Source organism: Gekko japonicus, unplaced genomic scaffold, assembly GCF_001447785.1.
Source record: "Gekko japonicus isolate JY-2015 unplaced genomic scaffold, Gekko_japonicus_V1.1 scaffold87, whole genome shotgun sequence".
Taxonomy (NCBI): domain Eukaryota; kingdom Metazoa; phylum Chordata; class Lepidosauria; order Squamata; family Gekkonidae; genus Gekko; species Gekko japonicus.
The window spans coordinates 1,025,362-1,049,990 of record NW_015164184.1 but is presented as its reverse complement, the minus strand read 5'-3'; the positions used below and the strand labels follow the sequence as shown (position 1 = coordinate 1,049,990).

The 24,629-nt window shown below is 43.9% G+C and overlaps 1 protein-coding gene across 6 annotated transcripts in view; it reads left to right on the top strand.

The window, feature by feature from the left end:
- Window positions 1-24,623, top strand: part of SVIL (supervillin) — an 82,799-nt gene extending 58,176 nt beyond the window's left edge. For 5 of the 6 annotated variants that reach the window (XM_015408118.1, XM_015408116.1, XM_015408120.1 and 2 more), the window contains 17 exons: window positions 101-273; window positions 4,012-4,167; window positions 6,124-6,260; window positions 7,104-7,251; window positions 7,368-7,513; window positions 9,144-9,319; window positions 9,616-9,757; window positions 10,183-10,459; window positions 11,535-11,686; window positions 14,027-14,132; window positions 15,234-15,441; window positions 15,812-15,945; window positions 16,669-16,824; window positions 18,464-18,607; window positions 21,982-22,103; window positions 22,926-23,081; window positions 23,430-24,623. In XM_015408118.1, coding sequence (XP_015263604.1) covers window positions 101-273; window positions 4,012-4,167; window positions 6,124-6,260; window positions 7,104-7,251; window positions 7,368-7,513; window positions 9,144-9,319; window positions 9,616-9,757; window positions 10,183-10,459; window positions 11,535-11,686; window positions 14,027-14,132; window positions 15,234-15,441; window positions 15,812-15,945; window positions 16,669-16,824; window positions 18,464-18,607; window positions 21,982-22,103; window positions 22,926-23,081; window positions 23,430-23,516 — 2,620 coding nt within the window. In that variant the 3' untranslated portion in view covers window positions 23,517-24,623. Of the gene's footprint in view, window positions 1-100; window positions 274-4,011; window positions 4,168-6,123; window positions 6,261-7,103; window positions 7,252-7,367; window positions 7,514-9,143; window positions 9,320-9,615; window positions 9,758-10,182; window positions 10,460-11,534; window positions 11,687-14,026; window positions 14,133-15,233; window positions 15,442-15,811; window positions 15,946-16,668; window positions 16,825-18,463; window positions 18,608-21,981; window positions 22,104-22,925; window positions 23,082-23,429 lie in introns of those variants that run through there. The other variant, XM_015408122.1, reaches the window with a different exon arrangement.
- The last annotated feature ends 6 nt before the right edge of the window (window positions 24,624-24,629 follow it).

The following is a 24,629-nucleotide window of genomic DNA, read 5'->3' as shown; positions in this document are numbered from 1 at the left end:
CTCTGTGAGGCATTAACCCTCCACAGTCCATTACCTGTTTACACAGCACTTATGATTTTTTAAAGGGCAGTCCATCACAGCTGCTTCCGCTTCTTCTCAGGTTAATTTCTTCAGTAACCGAGCACAAGCGTTCAGTGAGGCCCACGCGGAGAGTCCAGGCTTCCAGGAACCCCTTGAAAATGCTGGCGGCAAGAGAGGACATTCTGCACGAGTACACGGAGCAGAGGCTGAACGTTGCCTTCATGGAGTCTAAACGGATGAAAGTTGAAAAAAGTAAGTTGGAGGTCCTAGGGCTGCCTACAAGCAATTGTAATGTAAGACTCTTTGGATTCTTGGTGTGGCTTTAATGAGAGGTTAACATATTGCCAATGACCCACCCCCAGTAGAATGTACCCTGTGGGTCTACATCCTGGGTGCTGCTTTAGATCTTGTCCCCCTCTTCCAGTTGGTTCACATGGGAAGGAGGGGACTCAAACATCTCTCCACCCCATTATATGCATGGTGGAATTTGCACACAGCTGCAGTGTTCATTGCTATTAGTGTACAGTCACAATATTGCAGGGTTGGGGATAATAGATGTCAAAACAGCTGTTTTTGGACTTTTATAGTGAATGGGCACCCGGATCCAGCCAGAGGTGCTACATATACAGAACCAAGCTTCTGTGTACATATCTACATGCACAGTCAGCAGGGCTCCCAGCTGCAATCAACATCTGGACTCCAGGCTCAGCTTTTTTAAAAGTCAAAATCCCACCCATCAGCTCTTCAGGAGGGAGAGTTGGAGACTGGATTCAATACTCTCCTTCTCACCAAAAGCTGATTAGAGGCATTTTAACTGATTTTAAAGCACTCTGCACATGCAGTTCTGGCTGATCTATATGCATGCTTTTTTTCAATCAGGATGAGGGTATTTTAGGTCAGCTCTGTGTATTTATTTATATATTTAGACACTTTCCCCTATCATATATTTAAGGTAGCATAGAGGAAATGTATGTATTAATTGCTGGGGTTCTTTTTAACTCCTTTTGTGTTTAGGATCTCCCAAGGATTGTGTAGAAATGAATGCTACCATTTTTGTTGGTTCAGCAATAATTCTGTTGTCGCGGATGTGGCTTTCCCAGCCCACACAGAGGCAAAATATTGATGTAGAATTTAAGAGAAGGAACCAGTCTGCCTAGTAAGATTAGTTTAGCTGTCCTTATGGTTTTAATTATCCACCAGTATTTTAGTATAGTCTTGTTCTTTTTGTTAATCCATGCAGATTAGTAGTATGATTTGCTGAGGTTGATAGTGACACCCATTGCTGATGGTGGGTACCAACCCTCTCTCCACTTGGGCAGGGGGGGACGAGGCGGCATTCTGCAGGTTTTTCTGGTGAATCATAGATTACTTTTTTCTAGAAAACTTGGTTTTCATGCAGCTGTTTTGAAACATTTGTTCAAAGGCTATTTCTCGTTTAACAGAAACAGTCTTCTAAATATTACTCATGTTGTAAAGCATTGTGTCTTCCTAAGAATCAGTCATACAGAACCTATCTTTGAAAGTGGGTTGCCGAAGGCGTAGAATGAAGACTGAAATTCTAAAACATTCATTTCTACATTTTTGGGAGATCTTAATTACTTCCTGCATAGGGTTGGCAGGTCCAAAGTAGAAGAAAAACTATAGAAACATTGATTTTTCTCAGCTTTATTGATAGACACTTTTAAATATACTAACACCTGTCAACATGGGAAGGAGGGGACTCAAACATCTCTCCACCCCATTATATGCATGGTGGAATTTGCACACAGCTGCAGTGTTCATTGCTATTAGTGTACAGTCACAATATTGCAGGGTTGGGGATAATAGATGTCAAAACAGCTGTTTTTGGACTTTTATAGTGAATGGGCACCCGGATCCAGCCAGAGGTGCTACATATACAGAACCAAGCTTCTGTGTACATATCTACATGCACAGTCAGCAGGGCTCCCAACTGCAATCAACATCTGGACTCCAGGCTCAGCTTTTTTAAAAGTCAAAATTCCACCCATCAGCTCTTCAGGAGGGAGAGTTGGAGACTGGATTCAATACTCTCCTTCTCACCAAAAGCTGATTAGAGGCATTTTAACTGATTTTAAAGCACTCTGCACATGCAGTTCTGGCTGATCTATATGCATGCTTTTTTTCAATCAGGATGAGGGTATTTTAGGTCAGCTCTGTGTATTTATTTATATATTTAGACACTTTCCCCTATCATATATTTAAGGTAGCATAGAGGAAATGTATGTATTAATTGCTGGGGTTCTTTTTAACTCCTTTTGTGTTTAGGATCTCCCAAGGATTGTGTAGAAATGAATGCTACCATTTTTGTTGGTTCAGCAATAATTCTGTTGTCGCGGATGTGGCTTTCCCAGCCCACACAGAGGCAAAATATTGATGTAGAATTTAAGAGAAGGAACCAGTCAGCCTAGTAAGATTAGTTTAGCTGTCTTTATGGTTTTAATTATCCACCAGTATTTTACAATAGTCTTTTTGTTAATCCATGCAGATTAGTAGTATGATTTGCTGAGGCTGATAGCGACACCCATTGCTGATGGTGGGTACCAGCCCTCTCTCCACTTGGGCAGGAGGGACGAGGCGGCATTCTGCAGGTTTTCCTGGTGAATCATAGATTACTTTTTTCTAGAAAGCTTGGTTTTCATGCAGCTGTTTTGAAACATTTGTTCAAAGGCTATTTCTTGTTTAACAGAAACAGTCTTCTAAATATTACTCATGTTGTAAAGCATTGTGTCTTCCTAAGAATCAGTCATACAGAACCTGTCTTTGAAAGTGGGTTGCCGAAGGCGTAGAATGAAGACTGAAATTCTAAAACATTCATTTCTACATTTTTGGGAGATCTTAATTACTTCCTGCATAGGGTTGGCAGGTCCAAAGTAGAAGAAAAACTATAGAAACATTGATTTCTCTCAGCTTTATTGATAGACACTTTTAAATATACTAACACCTGTCAATAATTCAGGTGGGTAGCCATGTTGGTCTGAAGCAGCAGAACAAATTGTGAGTCCATTGGCACCTCTAAGACCAACAAAGTTTTATCCAAAGTAATTTGCAAAGCACATTTGTCCATTTGTCTGAAGAAGTGTGCTTTGCATACAAAAGCTTACACTTTGAATAAAACGTTGTTGGTCTTAGAGGTGCCAGTGGACTCAAAATGTGTTCATCTGTCAATAGTGTTAAGGTCACTGCAGATGAGACCCAGGCTTTTTCACTCTCTGTAAGGGGAGCAGAAAGATCTGGTTGGAACATTGCTGTGAGTTTTGTGGGTATTGAACATGTCTTATTTAAAAAGCACCACTGTCATAGGCTGGTATAGTGAGAGAGTGCTTAGCCTCTAATATGCTTAGTTCACAAAATGGTGTGTCCAAGAGGAGAAAATTGGTGATCGTCAGTAATGATGGCATGGTCATCGTACAATAGGAGTTGAAAACAGTCCAACACACATTCCTTGCTATGACAGTTGATATGTTTAGTTAGGAGGAAATTCCCCCTTTTCCTGTTGACCACAACCATTGTGATTTGACTGATGGAAAAATGTGATTTTTACTGAAATAACATTGATAATACATCTGGGTCCTTTGTAACAAGAAATTACTCAGGAACTCCTGTACAAAAAACTATGTTTTGTCTGGACAAAGTATTAGATACTTGGACGTTGCTGCCTTATGTCATTAAGAGAAAAACCTTCAAATATAAAATGCTTTCATTGTACCCCAATTATCTTGACATTTGCCTCCTGGAAATACCAGGATCTTTGGACTAGCGAGTAAAATGAGCTCAACCTGTTTTTTTGTTGTCTCTTTCAGCAGCAACAACAAAAAAAGCTGAAAATGAGCCGTGCATGAGAAAAACTTAAATAACATATGGAAGCAAAACATAACGTGGTTTTTTTGTTCTGTGTGTGTGTTTGGCTTTTTTCTTTCCCCCCCTTTTTTTCCTTTCTGTCTTTCTTTTTTTTACTTCGTTTGTCCTAAGTGTCTGGAAACTCAAATTTCTCAGAAGTAGCGCTTGCTGGCTTAGCAAGTAAAGAGAACTTCAGCAGTGTTAGCCTACGTAGTGTCAATCTAACAGAACAGAACTCAAACAACAGTGCTGTGCCATACAAGAAACTGATGCTCTTGCAGATAAAAGGTAGGTGAAAGAGCTATTAAATAGTACAGGTTCTCTTTTAATCAGCTTGGAATATGAAGTGTACGAAACTGATGGGGTCGTGATCCAGACAGACTTGAAGCACTGTAAAATTTCATTCATTTCAGTGGGAGATTACCACTACAATCCTATCATGCAGGTTTACCCCAACCTGAACTCATTGAAATGAATGGGCATAGACTGTAGTAACCCTGCACAGGATTGCTCTGTTAAGGACCTGGTTAAACCTTCCCAAGTGAAATGAATGATATTGGTAATTTTGCCGATGTTGTGCTCATGCTTGCAAGTTGGGCCCCGCAAAAGTAATTTGTGGTGGGTGGGTCAGAGGAAGAAGATGTCCCTTCCTAACTTTTCTCTTCTCCTCCCTCTCCAAAAAATCTTGCCTCCCCATGCTGGGGAGCAACAGCATCTGCACCCTAGTGATTGTCCTAAAACAGGGATGTAGCTAAACTGGCAGATGGCTCTGAAATAGGATTCTTGAGTTGCTTTTATCTATATCATCACTTTCTTTGAACTGACCAATGCTTAGAACACGCTAGTTTCAATCCCGGAAAAGAGAGACCCAAACACTTGACAGAACGTACAATAAGAAACCTGGCACTGGATGTAGTAGTTCCCTTCCACATGTGGAAATTGTCTTCCACTCATGGAAGGGCTGTTTGTACTGCACACTGGAATGTGCCCGAGGAAAGTGAAACAAACTTCAGGGATGATTCATCTGCTTGTGCAAGAACTTGTACAGCCACTTCCTTGAGCCAGAAGCATGAGACTCTCTAGAACTTACCTGTTGTATATATTGAGCAGAGGGCATGGATCTGTGGTAGAGCATCTGCTTGGCATGCAGGAGGTCCCAGGTTCAATCCCTGGCATCTCCAGTTAAAAGGATCAGGTAGTAAGTGATGTGAAAGACCCCTGCCTGAGACTCTGGAGAGCCGCTGCCAGTCTGAATAGATAATACTGACCTTGATGGATCCGTCGTCTGATTCAGAGTAAGGCCGCTTCATGTGTCCATCAGTGTGCTAGCTGTTGCACAAACATTTATGTATCAGCACTGGCAGCTCTTTTACTTCCCGACATAGTATGCAAGCACATCAGTCTGTTGCATGTGAGGCAAAGAGAAGAGAGGTGTGATGGTTCTGACTGCCATGGCTATGTGCTTAAGCCATTTCAACTTTGGTGCCTTTTACAACTTGCTGTGCAGGGCCAATGTACAGCGTAACGTCACATATTTCACTGCAAAAGTGCTGTAAATGCCACCAAAATCCAGAGCCTTTTAGATGCACGGAGCTCCTGGCTTGTTATGTTGTAATGGAGAAAGGTCTGTCGTGTATACCTTTTGAGCCCATAGAAAGAAATGAGAGGAAGTGTTTGCTGGTCTTTCTAGCACGTCATTTCTTGGCAAGCTAAAAATCTGACATTAACTAAACTAGTCTAGAAGGAATGAAAGTAATGGTGTAAATTAAAGAATTGTGGGTGCTGTTACGACATGGGCTGCGGTCACACACACTAAATAATCCCCTTTCGATGCACTTTCCAACTGGATTTTGCCCGTTCACACAGTAAAATCCAGTTGCAAAGTGCATTGAAAGTGGATTATTTAGTGTGTGTTCCTCTGTTATCTCAGCCTCGAAATGGAGCACAGGTGTGTTTGTTTAAATATTTCCATACCACCTTTCCTCCCTTCATGGAGACTCAAAGCAGCATACTAAGAGCAAGGCAAAGCAGTGAAAACAATTCTGAAGCAAATAGCTTTATTCCTCATGTCAGTGAACCATCTATTCTAAAACAACTTTTAAGCTTAAATGACATTGAAGGGATGGAGTAGCGCTATTTGTCATGGTCAGTTTTCTCAAAATAGTTGTGTCTGAAAGCTGGCTCCAGTCCATATTTATAGTAACACAATTAGCCCAAAGGTTTTTTCCCCCCCTTCCTGTTCAGGAAGAAGACATGTTCAAACAAGATTAGTGGAACCAAGGGCTTCATCACTAAACAGCGGCGACTGTTTCCTGCTGCTGACTCCCCATTACTGCTTCCTGTGGACGGGCGAGTTTGCCAATGTCATAGAAAAAGCTAAGGTGAGTCTTCTAAAGCTCTGAGATACCACAGCCTTTTCCCTGCTTCTCAGTAATTTTAGTTTCCAGGGGCAGTTTGGCTGTAGACAATACACAGAGTCAAATCTGAAAGAACACAGGACTTTTAAAAAAAAAAACATTTTATTTAGAAAAGTAGAAGTTATTCAGTTTGCATTTTATTCAAAGTGTTCAAGCAGAAAAGGAGAGTTTCCATAGCAGCATATCCTATTGCCTTTTATGTTAAATGCAATAAATGCTTACTTTAAATGCAAACAAAAGAGGCTGTTGTTTGCAGGGGTCATTTCGTAGACAGAGGTGCAGGAGCTCATTAGTATAACTCATTAGCATAACTTATTTGCATGTGCCACACCCCCTGACATCACCGGAAGTGTGTCAGAAGGCAACACCCAGTGCTCAGGGTCCAACTGGACTTTTTGGGATTGCTAGCTATTGGGGGGGGGGGTTAACGTGCAGATCTGTCCTCGCAGAGGAGGGAGAGCTGGTACCTGAATAAAACTTGGGTCTTAAAGGTGCCACTGGACGGTTTTTTTGGGGGGGCTCTACAGCTTACCTGGCTGCTTCTTGCTCTGACTGAGGGCTGCTGGGAGCAGAGGGTGGGGCTTGTTGTATGTGCCCGCCCCCTAGGTTCTTTACTGCCGGAGCTCCGCTCCTGTGCGCTCTTGCAGGAAATGACCCCTGGTTGTTTGTATCTTACACAATTTTGTTGTTCAATACCAGTTAATGAAAATAGCAGGATGAGGGAGGAATCGGTGCCACCTTCTAAACAGCCGGGGCCTGAGCCAGTGGCACAAGCCTCTCTTGATCCAATCGTTTTACACCTCTCAGGCTTCAGAACTTGCAACGTTAATTCAGACGAAGCGGGAACTTGGCTGCCGAGCTCCTTACGTGCAGACCGTAGAGGAAGGCATCAATACTCAGAGCCACACGGCCAGAGAATTCTGGAAGCTCCTTGGTGGCCAGACAAGTTACCAGTGTAAGGAGCTTATGTTCTCTCAGTCTTCTAAGAAAATTCCCAGATGGGCCTGGGCCTGGGCCTTGGCAGGAGCACTGTGACATTTGTACTTTTTTGTTCTGTCTTCTTGTTTTAAGCTGCTGGAAGACCCGAAGAAGACGAAATGTATGAAGCTGCAATAATAGAAACCAATTGCATTTACCGGCTGGTGGATGACAAACTCATCCCTGATGATGACTACTGGGGGAAGATGCCAAAGTGCACACTGTTAAATTCAAAAGAGGTACCGTAAGTAGCATTTTGAAGTTCAGTGGCGGCTCTGGTGTGCCTAAAAACCGCCCTTTTATCCTGCTTTCTAGATTCCTTTCTTCTCTTGGCCCAGTTAGAGTGAGGCCCAGCCCAGGGCTCAGAGGCTTTGAACAACTGGGAGCATAAATTAATGGAGGTGGCTGTCTTGTGCATGTGTAACATCCCTAGCATTTCTTGTTAAAATGGAAGGCTTGACATGGGCATTGGCTGGGAGCTCAGAGAGGCACCACCAGATTGAGGGGACATTACAGGGCTAGATGCATTGTCAAGAAGCTTCCCAGCACTCTTTGTGAGTGGACTTAATGGAACTGGAGTTACCGTGGTGCAGACTTATCAGACTAGGAGCTGGGAGACCCAGTTTCAAATCCCCATCCTGTCATGGAGGGTCGGTTCTTGGGGCAGTTGTGCTCTCTCAGCCTTAACCACCTACCCCATAGGCTGGTGGTTGTGAGGACAAACGTGAAGAGGTGAGAACGGCATTGTAAGCCATTTAGGGGCCCCATTGGTGATAAAAAAGCAAGGCATAAATATCTAAATAAATGCTGCTTTTCCCTGATCACTGAACCTCTGATGGGGAGTAGCACACTAAGCAGGGTCTTGCAGGTGACTTTGGTGTCCAGGCAGAGTCTTAGGGATGGATGGGGGGGGGGATGCCACTGCCCCACATCTTTCCAGTAAGGCCTAATTGAAAAGAAGTGGGTGGTTCTGTGAGCATGCTCCCCTTCCCACGTGTGTGCAAGCAGCTACGAATGAAGCGGAGAGGTGTGGAAGTGCTGTAATATGGGGGGGATGCCACTGCCCCACATCTTTCCAGTAAGGCCTAATTGAAAAGAAGTGGGTGGTTCTGTGAGCTTGCTCCCCTTCCCATGTGCGTGCAAGCAGCTACGAATGAAGCGGAGAGGTGTGGAAGTGCTGTAATATTGTGGTTTGCTGCACATTACTTGAGGAGATTCAGGCTTGGCAGCACCCAGGCAACTTTCCATAAGATGTTGCTGTAGCCAAAGCAGCAAATATTGAATTTCAAGGCAGAGCAGCAATGGAGGATCCTTATTGGAGTAGTTTCAGAGGGGTAGCCATGTTGGCCTGCAGTAGATGAAGTTTTGACTCTCAAAAGCTTATTCTTGAATCTTGCTTCAGAGTACCTTAAGGAATCGCTTTCACGCCATTACCACTAACAGCCAAATGTGCTGGAATGCCTGAAGCAACTTATAGCACTTAAAATTCAATATGGGCAAACTTTCCCATTAGCAGACTCAATCCCAGCTTTACATAAGCCGTCCTTGCATGTTTCCACAGAGTACTTTCAGATGACAGTTTTCAGTCTGAGTATCTGTTTTCTTCAGTTGGGGGGGGGGCTTTACTTATACAACAGAATGTTACACATATTGTCTCTACTGGCCACATCTAAACTCTTCGATGGCCAACAACTGAAGCTGAATTTGCCTTCTCTGCACCATTGTTGGTGTTTTATTGTAAGGAACATTTCTACTTCTTCCTCGGCTGATGTTATATAGAGCTCAGGATTCCACCCAGCATTTTTCCTGCCACCCACCCAACCCCTTTTACAGCAGAATGAGCGACTGCATCGTCTGTTCCCCTTTCAGGTCTTGGTGTTTGACTTTGGCAGTGAAGTCTACGTTTGGCATGGAAAAGAGGTCACCCTGGCACAAAGGAAAGTGGCATTCCAACTGGCCAAACACTTGTGGAATGGTACCTTTGACTATGCTAACTGTGATATCAATCCTCTGGATCCTGGTGAATGCAATCCCCTTATCCCAAGGTATCCAAACCTATGGACTTTCATGCTGAATTTCCTCTCCTCTGAATTTCCTCTCCTCACTCTTGAGGGTTTACGGATTTGAATTAACTGCAGACGAAAGGATTTCTCACAAACGTTGATGGTTTTGTGGGACAGGCTGGCCACTGCTTATGGAATATATAGATCTTTTGCCAGCTTAAGAAAGACAGGAAATGTAGAGGGAAAATAAATCTTTCTGGCTTCGTTTTCAGGTTATTTAGCAGAGTATTATGTTAACTGATATGTTGGATTTTCTTCTGCGTTTTTTGGTAATGCAGAAAAGGACAAGGGCGACCGGACTGGGCTATTTTTGGGAGGCTCACAGAACATAACGAGACAATATTATTTAAAGAAAAGTTTCTTGATTGGACTGAGCTGAAGAAACCTGTAGAGAAGAACTCTGAATCCACTCAACAGAAGGTGGTGTATAATAATTTATTAATAGTAATGATATTAATGATATAACATAATAATATATAGCAGTGTTTACCATGTAAATTACTTTGTTACTCCTTACATTGATCCTGTGGGGCATAACGTTATTTTGCTTTTATAGATGGGAAACAATCCCTGAGAAACTGTTTGGCCAAGACCTTACCCAGTGTATTCATGGGAAGGCGACTGTAGTACTGTGCCAGCTTCCAATACATGTGGGGAGGGGAAGGGAAAGGAGTTTGTAAGCCGCTCTGAGACTCCAAGTGAAGGGCGGGCTATAAATGCAATCTCTTCTTCTTCTTCTCTTCTTCTGATAAACCTCATAAATCTCCTTTAGTGGCTCTGCCTTTATATCATAATATGTTCAATATGCTGCTAAGTCAAAACAAAACGTTTGTGTCTCCTTCCAGGAGGAAACCAGGTCTGACATTAAGCCATATGACATTATGCGAATGGTACCCGTGCCCCAGACAACCGTCGGGACAATCTTAGAGGGGATGAATATTGGCCGTGGCTATGGATTCATTGAGGGAGAGGATGGGAGACAGTTTGAGATCATCACCGTCTCTGTGGACGTGTGGCACATCTTGGAATTTGATTACAGCCGGCTCCCTAAACAAAGCATTGGGCAGTTCCATGAGGGAGACACATATGTGGTCAAGTGGAAATATCTGGTGAGCACTTCAGGTTAGTGAAAGATTGGAATTCTCCATAATGAGGTATCGATGGTGCTTGAATCAGGTAGCATTGATCTTTGCTCCTCATGATGCACTTAGCCATTCAAGCACATCAGCATTGATTCAGTTTTTTTATGTACATCAATTGCTGGAACCAGCCCTGCTTCTCAGAAGAAGAGCAGGATGTGAACATACATAAATTTTTGTTTGTCATCATGGTGTCACGGGATCCTTTGCAGTCTTTTTTTCCCGCTGGAGGTGACAGACATTCCACACGCAAAAAAGCTTTCATATCACCTCTTGAAAATGAGTCAGATGTATTGTCTTTTGGTTTTGTGCTTAAATGTTGCTTAAGTATAAAACAGATTACTAACCAGCTATGTTTGAATACAAGATTTGTATTGTTGGTTTTAAATTGTGCTATATATTATATTTATTGTTGTTGTTGTTGCTTTTAAGACTGTCTACTGAATTGTAATTTACTTTGTTGTAAGCCACCCGAAGCCTCCCTTGTTAAGGGAGTGGTGGGGTATGAATTTGATAAAGAAATAAAAATTAAAGCCTGGTTCTTGCCCTTCAGCTCACCACTTGGGTCAGTTCTCTTTGTAGTTACAAAAGCAGCATATCAGTAATGTACTGTTCCCTGTACATCCCCGTGTGTCTTGTTGAACTCTTTAAAACGTTTGCTCAGGAGAATTGCACTCTGTGAAGCCCTTTCTATCCAGCTATAGTTCTTTCCAGTGTTACTCAGCCTCCCAAAAATATGCCTAGCTGTCAAAGACTAGTTTAAATTGAAAGTGACACGCATCGCTTATTTTAATCTGGCTGCATGATGAAGGTGCTGAAGACCATATGCATACTGTAATTGCCTTGATTTGCTTCAAGCAAAGTTTGTTGCTTTGATAAGTATGGGCACCTGGCCAATCGGCAGAGGTTTTCAGTGTGTATCTTTGTCTGCCAGTTCCTTGCAGGAACACTTCGCACTCCTTTTGATTTAATGTTTACCACCTTAGCCCTAAATGTAATGTTATGATGACTGGGCACGCACAGTTTATAGCCTCTCTTGACTTGACTTTGTTTTGCAGTTGGAAGCAGACAAAAGGGAGACCAGCAAACAAGGGTTGTTGGCAAAGAAAAATGTGTTTACTTCTTCTGGCAAGGGAGGCACTCAACTGTCAGTGAGAAAGGGACATCTGCGCTGATGACGGTGGAGCTGGATGAAGAGAGGGGTGCCCAGGTGAGGACCATCCATGGCTTTCATGTTCTTTTCATCCTTGGTACTGTTCAGATCATGGGTAGATTCTGACTAACTAGTGGTGATGTCTTGCTCCCACAGAGGTAACTCAGGGGAATGAATTCTGTCTCTTGAGAGCTGCACAAGTAGTAGAACAAGATTTACTTGGGAGAAAAGCACTGTAGATGCAGAGTCATGTTCCTGGAGACTCATTCCGTCTTCTGGGTCATCAAGAAGGGAATAAAGGCTGGTTCAGATGTAACTTTTCCCTCTGATGGGAGTCCTCCCCAGCATTTACATTTAAGAACTGGGAGTTCAGTCTCAGCCATAGCAGAGTCTGCCACTTCCAATATATCTTGCAAAGCACTAGAGGTCACAGATGTTGTTGTGGCTAAGAAATGTATCACGTGCCTTAGATGTCTCATGAGAGAGGCCATTGCCGGTAAAAGACAGGTCTAAAACACACGAACAGTCCACTATGACACCTGAGTTGGCAGTAAGAAGAATTCTTTGGTTTCTTGGAAATCTACAGAGATGCTGACTGCACATTCTTCATCATGCTTGCGAACACCTGGACTTGCATGATTTGTGTTATGTCAATATTCATTCTTCTAGATGGAAGACTACAGTTAGCCCTTTGAGCCAAAATTGCTGTCCAGAAGGAAGTAGCATGTGCTTAGGCACCAGTATATTTTCCTGCAACTCACAGTTAACTAGATCCAGCTCAATATGAACTAGCAGAGACCCATAAGAAACTTGTAAGGACACTCTCTCATTGTTCTCTGCTTTCTCATCTGACTTCTGACACCACCACCACCCCATTCCAGCAACCTTTTGCTTCCTCTCTTCCATATTTTTGCTTCTGCACCCTCCTCCTCCTTCCCTCTCTTACCCCCAGTACTGGTCTTCCCCCTTCCCATCACCTCCCTCTTGTCACCAGGAGGAAAAGAAGGTGGCAGCCAATGCTCCCTCTAAGCTGTGGAGTCTTGTGAGAAAAAAATCTACTTTGTGAGCTCCTAGCATTAAAATTATGAGTGAGCGATTTGGCTACTGCATAAATTAGTTTGCTCTGGAGCTATTGTTCCTGAGCTAAGACAAAAATCTGTGAGCTGGAGACTAAAAAACTGTGAGCCAGCTCACACTAACTCAGCTTAGAGGGAACAGTGGTGGCAGCTGAAGGAGGCAAGTCCTGAGTGCTGATCCACCGTGTCTGAGCTGGGAAAAGGTCCACAGCCAGCCACATGCTCCCTCCCAGCCCAAAGTGAGCAGTGACTCACAAAAGCGCATACCCTACCAAAAAATTGTGTTAGTCTTTAAAGTGCCACTGGACTCTTACTCTTTTCTACTGCTACGGACAGACTAACACGGCTACCCATCTTGATTCAATGTGAACACAGTCATCTCTCAATGCCAACTTCTCATCCACACGGCAGTGCCTGTTGGTTTTGGGGGTTGCTGAGTTCTAGACTGGCTGCAGGTCCCTCCAAATCCAAACACCATCCGTGCTTAGTGCCTGCCTTCTCTGACCACCACTACTGTACCCTCCTGGTACACACACACACACACCCAACACAAATGCATCTTGGACACTTCTAGGCAGCTCTCAAGATGGGGTCTGATCTTGTGACATACCATCCCAATACTTCATTTTTTTATTCAAGTTCAGAGGTTTATAAATCCCTGTTGCCTTAAAAAAACTTTTCAGGTTTTCCTGCAAACCTGGGGATTCAGCCAGATTTGTAAATAAATAAATAAATAACGACATGGATCTGCTCTTCATTTTTTTTTAATCCACATTTTTGGGCCACATTCAGAATCAGATATAGTCAGGGCTTTTTTTGTAAAAAAAGCCCAGCAGGAACTCATTAGCATAATAGGCCACACCCTTGACAGCACAGCATATTAGCATATTAGGCCACACCCCCATGTTACCAGAAGTGTGGATATCCAGCCACACCCACCTTTTGCTTCTTATTCTGTTTACTTTGTTGTCAAAACCCAGAGGGTTTTTTTGTAGCAGGAACTCCTTTGCATGTTAGGCCACACACCCCTAATGTAGCCAATTCTAATGAGTGTCTGCTGTTGGGTGTGGCCTATTATACTAATGAGTTCCTGCTGGGTGTGGCCAACTCAGGAGCCAGCCGGAACTCTGTTCCTGTGCGTTCCTGCCCAAAAATAGCCCTGGATATAGTGATATTGTTGAACTAATTGCTCTTCTGCCTATTGGTGGTGGTTTGCTAGTTACGTGATCTTTAACATGACCTTTGCACACAGTCTCAGAGGCCGTTTGCATCCTTAGCCTCAATTTGCTGTAGCTCTAGAACAAGTCTGTTGTTTTTTCAGGTGCAAGTTCTTCAAGGAAAAGAGCCGCCATGTTTTCTCCAGTGCTTTCAAGGTGGAATGATTGTTCATGCTGGGAGAAGGGAAGAGGAAGAAGAAAACACACAGAGTAAATCCATACCTGTTGCAGTCCCCCCCCCCAATCTAAGCACATTCGGATTTAATTTTGCTAGTTCCAGTTTTGAATGCCACAGTTCAGAACGAGGAAACGAAACAGTAGTTGTGAAAGACCGGTGTGAGGGTGGGGGTTTGTGATTGTTAAATGATCTCAGGAAATAAGTATTGTGAAAGACCTTTTCCTCTGAAGAGCCATGGCCAGCCAGAATAGACAATTTGGAACTAGATGAACCAATATATTAAAATTTTAATGTATGTAGAGTATATGTAAAGGTAAAGGGTCCCTTGCTCAAAAGCCAGTCGAATCCAACTCTAGGGTTGTGGTGCTCATCTCCGTTTCAAAGCCGAAGAGCCAGCGCTGTCCAAAGACGTTTCCGTGGTCATGTGGCCGGCATGACTAAACACCAAGGCGCACGGAATGCTGTTACCTTCCCACTGAAGTGGTACCTATTTACCTACTTGCATTTTCTTGCTTTCGAACTGCTAGGTTGGCAGGAGCTGGAACTAGAGATGGGAGCTCACTCCGTCGTGCGGCACCCGGGTCTCGAACTGCTGAACTACTGACCTTCCATAGCCTGCAGTTCAACGTCTTAACCACTTGAGCCACCGCAGCTCCAGTTATATGATCCAGAGTATATGAGGAAGTCATAAATGTCATGTGCAAAGCTGCATTTGCTACAACTGGCCCAGATAGTGAGGATTACTTGCCAGCTCTGAGAAAGCAGTTCCGAAGCATCTTTGAAATGAGCCCCAGCATCACACTTAATGGAGGGGGGAAACTAAGCAACGTTCGTTTTTTTCCTTGAGCTGAGACTTAGACTTTGACTACTGAAAAGGCAACAAGTGTGGACGTCTTAGTGATACTTTGGCAGTGGGGTTGCAATACCACTTTTGCTGATCCTGATAGTGGGGGGTAAGCTCAGCATGGGGGGGGTGTCTCTGGAGGTCATCAGCAGTGGTCTGCACACTGGTCACCCACAAGAACCTCTGCAACTCAAGTCGCTCTTATCTTACTCAGCCTAATGCAATAGCCCATTTGGAAGCAGCCTTGGTGATGTCTAATGAGCTTGTCCTGTCAATGCCCCCACTACAGGTGACTGGCGATTGTATTGTGTACGAGGGGAAGTTTCTGTTGAAGGAAACTTGCTTGAAGTAGCCTGCCACTGTAGCAGCCTCAGGTCCAGGACTTCGATGATCATTCTCAACATCAACAAAGCCCTCATTTACCTGTGGCATGGCTGCAAAGCCCAGCCTCACACAAAAGATGTAGGAAGAACAGTGGCCAATAAAATAAAAGAGCAGTAAGTAGCAATGCTGTTGTTTCCATATAGGTTTTTGTTTGGTCTTATGAGAGTTTTGTTTGCTTATGAGAGTTGGGCAATGGATGACAGGCCTGCAGTTTCTATAAAATGCTTATGAGAGTTGGGCAATGGATGACATTGGGAAACGTTATGGAACGTGTGGCTAAACTGCTGCCAAATTCAGGTAGCTTTAGAAGAAGAAGAAGAATGGATGAAAAGGCAAGGGAAATGGGGAAGACCGGCAAGTGGCTGGTCCCTGATCTTTGTCTCAGGTTTTTCAGCAAGGTGATGAAGAGTGAGTCTGTCTTAATAAGAATTACAAAGCACCACAAACTTGCAATGATGCCAGGGGACGTATTTTGCATTTCAGATGCCCATTGGAAGCAGGATTGCACAGCAGTAGCAAGGTGACGATACATGAATGTGATGAAGGGTCAGAGCCATTGGGATTCTGGGATGCCTTAGGAAGGAGGGACCGGAAAGCCTACGACTGTATGTTACAAGGTAAGGTGTGCGTGGTCTTCCTGTGTGTGTGTCATTTAAATATCTTAGAACTCTGGATTCTAATAACTTTTGTTTGAGGATCAGGAAGGATGGAATCAGTTTTTGTAGTCGTTGTAGAAAGTACTACATGAAAGATCAGTATTTGGGGATAGGTGGCTGTCTGAAACTAGGATGAACCAGCTGCTATCTGAAACTTGAGAAATACCGGTATCTTTCTGCCTTCGTAAATTTGGATCCAGCCTTTCAAGTGGATGAGGCTGGGTTGTCAACTAGAAAGCCAAGATATAAGTCAACACCAGAGTATCAGCAAAAATTTACCCAAAAACTTACCCAATTATCTTCTACTTTTACTCAAAATACTGGCTTTTTCCCGGGTGTGGAAGCAAGAAAAAGAAGGTGTACTCTTATATTTGCATACAAGTAACAAGTTATGTACTGTAATAAGAAACTTTGCGTATAATTTTTTTAGGAATGTCATATTCTTTCCTGTTAAAATAACATACCTTGTGTGACAGAGTAGCCTCTTACCATTACTCACAAGTAAAGCATTAGTTGATTGATCTGTCAGATTAATTGGTTTAATGGTTTTTTAAAAAAAATCAGCTAAGAGGACTGTGTTGATTGGGTGGTAGGGATTTTAAACTGATCAATAAGACTTTTATGATATATTTATGTTTTCTTTAATCAGATGATTTTAAATACTTTTGTTGTTGTTCTTAAAAGATCCTGGGAAGTTTAACTTCACTCCCCGCCTGTTCATCCTCAGTAGTTCGTCGGGTGAATTCTCAGCCACCGAATACATATACCCAGCTAGGGATCCCTCTGTGGTTAACTCTATGCCATTCCTGCAGGAAGATCTCTACACAGCACCACAGCCAGGTTGGTGCAAGCGGTAGCCTATTATATTTTTAGTAATGTCAAGTCCTGCCTGTGGAAACATATTTAAGAAGTCTCTGGAAAGATGGGCTTGCCCAGAAACGATAGATGTGAGGGCCCATAGAGGGAAACGGTGGAAACACTGAAAATAACCTCTTATGAGGTATTTTCTCTTTTAGAATGAATACAATGTTTCTTAAGGCCAAGTTTTCCAAACGCAAAATGTATAGTATGAAAAAGCCTGAGGATATTTTCATTTTTTTTCCAATGGAAAAACAGGGACATTTTGAGGAGTACTGGGGGGGGGGGGGGGACTACTGTGACCTTTTTTCTTACATAATATCTTACTTATTCCAAATGTAGAACATGAAAAGGTCTGAGGACATCAGTTTTTTTCTACTAGACACATTGATAAGTTAGAGGCGGCCAAACGTGGCACTTTAGGGTCCACATTTGGGAGCCTCAAACTTATCCCAAGGTTCCGTTCTGTCAGCATACTAGTTGCTTCTCTGATGGAATGGACTTCCTGTCTCTGGACGGAGAGAGGAAGATCTCTGCTGACTCCTTTTCCTCTTGCTGCGGACTCCAGCTCTGCCCCCAACACTGTTCCTGGGGTGTGCTGATCTGCAGGAGTACAAGCAGAGGTCCATCAGTGGCTATTAGCCACAAGGTATAGATAGGGGCTCTGGGGCAAGTGATGCTCTGTATTCTTGGTGCTTGGGGGGGGGTCAACAGTGGGAGGGCTTCTAATGTCCTGGCCCCACTGGTGGACCTCCTGATGGCACCTGATATCTCTGGCCACTGTGTGACACAGAGTGTTGGACGGGATGGGCCTTTGCCCTGATCCAACATTGGCGTCTCTTATGTTCTTGTGTTATGTTCTTAATTTTGTAAGGTACAGGAGGCTACACTGAGAGGGGGGAGGAAGGGAATTTGAGCATGACTTTACTCAAGCTGCTTAGGATCCCAGCCACTGTTTCCCAACAAACCTTCGAAAACACACACACACACACACAAATCAGCACTGCGACCATTCTATTGTTGCTTATGCAGTTTTCCTGTTTGCTTTACAACTCCAGTCTTTGTTTCTCAGGTTGTTGTTATTCTCATATTTGATACAGAAAACTAGGCTTGAGTGACTTGCCCCACAGGCTGCACAATGGGTCTGTTGTAAATATGGGATTTGGACCCAAGTGCCCCAGATCCCAGTCCAGTGTGTATAATCCTGGACTACACAGATGGCTCAGTAAAGGTCAATGTTCCGCTTTGACTGTGACAACAATTCAGTTCTGTGCGCCCAACATGTTTGCATATAAGGTCATAATGAAATGAAACAAAATAGGGGAAACAGCATGACCCTCTGTGCTTTGTCTGAGGTAGTTGAGGTGGCATGACCTTGAAAAGATCCTGTATAACATGAAAAGGCGACCAGCTGTTCCAAGATTGCCCTGCCCCAACACATTTGTTAGAGGGGTGACCTCCTCCACAAGAGCTTCCCTCTTTGTCCCGCACTCTCTGAAATGACTACTGCCTGGCTCTAGGCCATTTATGAAGACTTCTTGGCGCGAGAGCCACGAGGATACTTTGTGAAAAGCAAACTATGACTGTGTTGCTGAAGCAAATTTTTGTTGTGTCTTAACAGCCCTCTTTCTTGTTGACAATCACCATGAAGTGTACCTCTGGCAAGGCTGGTGGCCTGTGGAAAATGAAATAGCAGGATCTGCCCGAATCAGATGGGCTTCAGACAGGAAATGTGCAATGGAGACGGTCCTACAGTATTGCAAAGGTAGAACTGAACAGAGAAAATGGCATGTTAAAATGTGTTCCAGGGCAAGATTTTGGTGCAGACATAGAGAGATGGCATGTGAAAAGTGTGTGAGGGGGAGGAACACCCACCCTACTGTGATCTTCTCCCCCCCCCCCCCCCCACGTTCAGAGGCACTAGACCTCTGAATAACAGTGACAGGAGGCAACATCAGAGGAAGGCCTGGGCCTCTATGTCCTATTGTTGGCCCTCCAGAGGAACTGGTTGGCCACTGTTAAAGACAGAATGTTGGACTAGATGGACCACTGGTCTGATCCAGCAGGGCTCTTCCTATGTTCTCTGTGCCTTACGCTGCCCCATCAGCAGCAGCCAATGAAGTCAGACAGGGGAAAGGCTTGGTAGATTGCTATCAAGACATGGGCCAGTTGGGCTACATGTTAACATTGGGAGGAAGCATTGGGATGAAACCCTGACACAGGACTGCTCTTTTCAGTGGCAGTACTGCATATCCGGGAGTTCCACCCTTTTTGACTAGGGTTTCCAAGTGTAAATTTCTCTGGAGCAGGGGACTCCCGTCCAGCGTCTGAAGCACGCGCGCGCCGCACACACGTCACCCGAAAGTGACGTGATGACCCTGGGGGCGGGGCCACGACCATCCAAGGGAAAACCATAGAGTTTTCCCTCAGATGACCGTGGCCCCACCCCCAGCGTGCCCGGCATAGTCGCGTCACTTCCGGGTGACGCGCACATTGGGGTGGGGTTCCCCCCGGGGCCCGATCCGCCGCCGGCGGGGAACGGGCCTCTGGGGCGGGGGTTTCCTCGCCTCCCCGGGGGGACTTGGCAAGCCTATTTTTGACAGCCCCAAGACACCTGCCTAGTGTGCCCAAGATAAACAGCTTAAATCTCCATAAGGCTTTATTGTACTGAATGTGATCCTAAGCCGCGGATAATTACAGTCATTGTCGTCAACTAGTACTTGAATGAGAGCACTTGAATGAGAGTAGCATTTTATTGTCCTCGTACCTGGCAACCGTTACCCTTGCAAGGCAGGTCACCAAGGAGTAACAAGCAGACGCTGGCCAGTGTGGCTTTGCTAAGGCCACAGAGAGATTGAAAGCCAAGAACTGTAACGGCCTACATGAGCTCTTATAGGAGATCTTCCCTTTTTATTGCCGTTATTCTTTGCTGTGTTGCTCATCTTCTCTGAGGAGAATTCAGCTGAGTGATGGGTACTCTGGGTTGTTCTTGAGAGACAATGAAGAATGGAACTCCAGTAAGCGAGCAGAATATCTGTAGAGCCCTGAACCCTACTAACTTTGTCCTAACAGTGTTTAAGCCGAGTCCAGTGGTCCTGTAAGCCTTTTCAGTTTAAATATAGTGGCTGGACACTCAGAAACAAAAAGCCCAGGGAGATTAAAGTGTTTCCTTGACTGTTCTGTATCTGACATTAAGTGTGCTGTATGTTTAAGGGAGGGCACATTATTGAGAAGCTCTTGGATTAGAGTTCATTAACTAATTTGACATGATTTCCTGGGTCTACATAATGATTAGGGATGCTTCTTCCATGAGAAAAAAGTAATTGTCCCCCGGGTGATGGTAATAGTTGTCCCTTCAAATTTATGCACTGTGCAAATGCAGGTTATCCTTACATTTTGCATCATGTTCTGGCATTTCTCTTAGCCTTAACAAGTGTTTTCATATTACTATTTCTGAACGTGTATTTGTACTTGACCAGCTTTCCAGTCCCCTTCACCCATCCAATTAAGTTGGGCTCTTGTCTATAAAAGGACATGGCACAAGTTACTTAAGAGTCAAAGGCCTCCTCCTACAACAAACCAGAATGGTTTTTCATGTAGAACCATGACATACAACCCAGGACGGGGCAGGACTATGCAGATGAAAATGGAGTGGGGGGTGTGTCAAAAGAATAGGCAAGCAGGCTTTATTCTTAGTGACAAGAGCAAGGAAGGAAATTTAATCCTTCCACTAGTGATGGCACTGAGTGTCCTTTATTTGCTCCCATACAAAATAATTCATTTCCCACACTTGGAGAGGATAAGGTGATTCACATGAGAAAAGTGTCACAGGGAAGGCAAAAAATTGCATCCCACTGGAACAGGAATCCTGTAGAGTGGTGCAGTTAGTTTTGGGTTCCCAGACAATGATCCTTATAATATACAAGTTCTGAATGTGTGTGTGTATGCACACACGTATGCCATGACGGTGGGCACTTTGCTAGTATGAAATGCAAAGCAACAATGAAAATCCTTCTCTACTCAAAAAAATCACCCTCCCCCCAGGTGTCTGTGTTTATACGATAGCAATACTTCTTGATCCTTTAATTCTCCAGTCTCATCTCTTAGCAGAGTCGCAGGGCCAAAAGGAAACTGAGAGTGTGGGGTAGGGAGAAGTGGCCATCTAGACTGGCCAGTTTGCCATGTTAGATACTCTCCTTGTTGGGGCAGCCCTGCCACCGTCAAGCAGCTTCCACAGTTCCAGCTTGGAAAAACAGAAGGCATTCAGTTGCATCTAACTAGGTGCTGCTTGTGCTCATGTGTTTGCGCATTCATATTTAAAGACAATTGGCACTTGTCCTTTTGCAACAAAAAGTTGGGTCTCCACTATATGCCGATGCCTATGTGGTTGGGAGAGTTTTATGTCAGAGACGGTGAAGATATGGAGACCCAAGTCTGTGTCGAGGTGCGCGGAATGCTGGCTAGCACGTTAGTGCCCAAAGTGAGTTAGAGTACCCAAATAAGACTGGAGTCCAGAGCTTACGTGCAAACACACAGTGATATTTCTTCACACCCAGCTTCACCAATATACAATTCCCAGTGTCAAAGTGCTCCGCTGCAACCATTCCAAGTGATAGGACACAGTACACTGTACACTCTGTACATATATACAACCACTGACCAATCAGCACACAGCTGATGCAATCCTGGTGCAATGCTCAGTGCCAGGCTGGACTGCTTTAAACCGGTTATAGCCAGCCTCCTTTGCAGCCTCTAGCTGTCATTCACTCTGACACTAGATCAAACTCATCTAGGCCAGCCTTACCTATACAAGTGAATCACGACAGTCTCTGTGTTAGCACTGTTACTTTTTGTGTGCCGCTTTTCCCCATACTGAAGAAGATAGGCACCTATATCTGTCTGCTGCCATGTACAATGCATACCTAGCTGCACTCGGTTAGTTAAGGCAAGTCCAAGGCTTCAGCCAGCTTAAGGAGACAGCTCTCCTTGTACAAAGTACAAGGTAACTGCTTGTGCCTGTGATGTGCATCTTTTTAAAAGTTTAAAACTTTCTACAGTTCATCAAAGTGGGAGGAAGGGAGATTGTCAAGATCTGTTTTGATCGTTGCTCCTTTCTTTTCCTTTTTGCGCTTTGTACAGGAAAGAATGTGAAGAAACCTCCTAAATCTTACCTAATTCATGCTGGTCTTGAGCCCTTGACTTTCACCAATATGTTTCCCAGCTGGGAGCACAGGGAAGACATTGCAGAGATCACAGAGATGGTAATGGAATCTTTCGTATCTCCTTTATTGGTTTTCAAGGCACAGTTGGAGATGTGGGTGCCTCATTGCTGGGTCGTTCTGTAACCAAGGGGATTAACTGGGGGTGGGGAAGAGACAAGCAACCAGGTCTCAATGCCCTGTTGTTAGCCTTCCAGATGAACTGGTTGGCCACAGTGTGAGACAGGATGCTGGACCAGATGGACCGCTGGTCTGATGCAGCAGGGCTCTTCTTATGCTTATAAGGGCCATTCCTACTTGTATCTGATGAAAGGAGCTTTGACTCTGGAAAACTTATACCCTGGAAATCTTTTTGGACTTTAAGGTGCTACTGGACTCACATTGATACTGTTACTCACCCTTCAGAAAGGGATCAGTAAATGAGCACAGCTCTGTGCCTGAGTAAGGCAGGGCACTGGAATGCAGACACCCTGGGAAAACAGAGAGCTGGTGTTGTGTCCGCTGACCGGCTCTAGGGCCAGAGATTACCCCAGAGCTTGACTCTGGGAGAACAATAGGGACTAGGCTCCTAGTCCCTCCACTGGGGGAGCCAATGGGAACCGTGGCGGGAGATTCAAACCCACCAACGGGACCCAGGGGTGTGGCCCCAGGGGTGTATATAGTTGGCCAGCCGGCCGTTAGTCCCTTGTCTTGTTGTGTACCAATAAAGCGTGCTATGCACTATGCCAGTCTTTGTCTTTCGTCCATGCGGCAAACCCACTACACAATAGCTGGCCTGTATCCAGCCCCATATTGGACCTTGGAGGCATTTCATCACTGCATTTCCCCCCTTCATGGCTTCTCTTTGATTCATCTCTTCCTTAGGATGCTGAAGCTTCAAATCAGATCATCCTTGTTGAAGATGTGCTGTCCAAACTGTGCAAAAAGCTGTATCCGCTGGCCGAGATCCTGGCAAGGCCCCTCCCCGAGGCTGTGGATCCATTAAAACTTGAAATCTACCTTTCAGATGAGGACTTTGAGGTAGATGGGAAGCAACTGCCATCTTTGTGTTTTGTGCTGATTTACATTGTTACGCTTTCATTTGTTTTATTTATTTTATTCTATTTTATTTACTTATTTAGGGCATTTTTATGCCACCTCTCTAATTTAAGGAAAATGCCCAAATTAATAAAATGTAAAATCATAACAAAATTCAAAGAAGCACATAGAACAGTAACAGTTACTTAACACAGAATTTTAAAATCAGTTCAACCGAAATAAAGTAGATGATGTCGGAAGGCCTAGAATGAGGACTAAGAATGCCAAAGATGAGTTCCCACCAAATGCACTTTTATGTTGGTAATGCTTTTAATGCTTTCTTTCCAACAGACTGCATTGCAGATGACAAGAGAAGAATATAACAGCCTGCCTTCTTGGAAACAGGTGAACCTCAAAAAGGCAAAAGGACTCTTCTGATCAATGCGTTGTTTGTAGTCAAGGGCTATTGCCGGACCCAGTCAGCACATCTCTCAGCAGCAGCAGCAGCTGCTACAGTAGCAGTCACAACACGTTGGTTTGCATCAGTTTCCATCACGCAAATGAGACACGGTCTGAAGTTGCTAGATTACTGCCTACTCCAGAATAACATAATATTGTAAATGTGATAGAGAACTCTTTGCAACCTCTATCTTTTTTTCTTCTTTTTTTTTTTTGGACTGCAAGGGTGGGTGATGTTTTATGAATCTTGTTCTTTGTACGTTTCACAGTAGACTGCTGCGACTTTCCTTTTGACTGCATACACTACTTGCCATTTGAGCTGGGAAGACGCTCTCTTTGTAAAGTGTTACCTTTGTTAAAGCTGTGGATTTTCAAAAGTTTATATTTATATAAAACACAATAGGACAAGGATGTATTTAACAATGCAAATGTGTATTACTCACTTTCAAGACCTTCTGTCGAGAAAGGGCTTCAGGAAAGTAGCTGGCTAAGGCGCCATTGCGTGTTCCCAGTTTGTTAAACCACCACTATGCTTTCCTCTTGAGCATCCCAGACGGTTTCTCTTTGCAATGGGCAATGGTTTTTGGTCTCAGTGCTGCTTCAGGTGCTAAAGTGAACCAAGCGTTTGTATTTATCACCTGGGTTTCTTGAGAAACTCTCTGAATCAAACTTTGATATACTTTGATATCCAAAAATGTATAGTGCCTTGTTTTTTTGGTGTACAGTTTATATACAAAAATACCAGTCTGTGTTTTGAAGATGGCTCAGAACAGTCTCCTGTGGTCTACTTTTATAACAGTAGAAATTTAAGAAAAACCATCTCAGTTCCTAATAACTTGCTGTAAACATGAAACGTCTTTTGTGATGAAGACCTAAAGCATAAGCTTCCGAATAAACTCTTAGCAATGCACTGACTTCTCCCGATTCTCATCCGTCCAGCATACTTGATAGCTTAACCCACAACAGAAACACATCTTCTTGCACGTATAACCATGGAGAGTATTTTCACTGATGTGTGACCAAAGTCCAACGGCTAATGCAGAGAAATGTATTGGATAATGAACATAAAATCTGTGTGTGTGACGCAGTGGG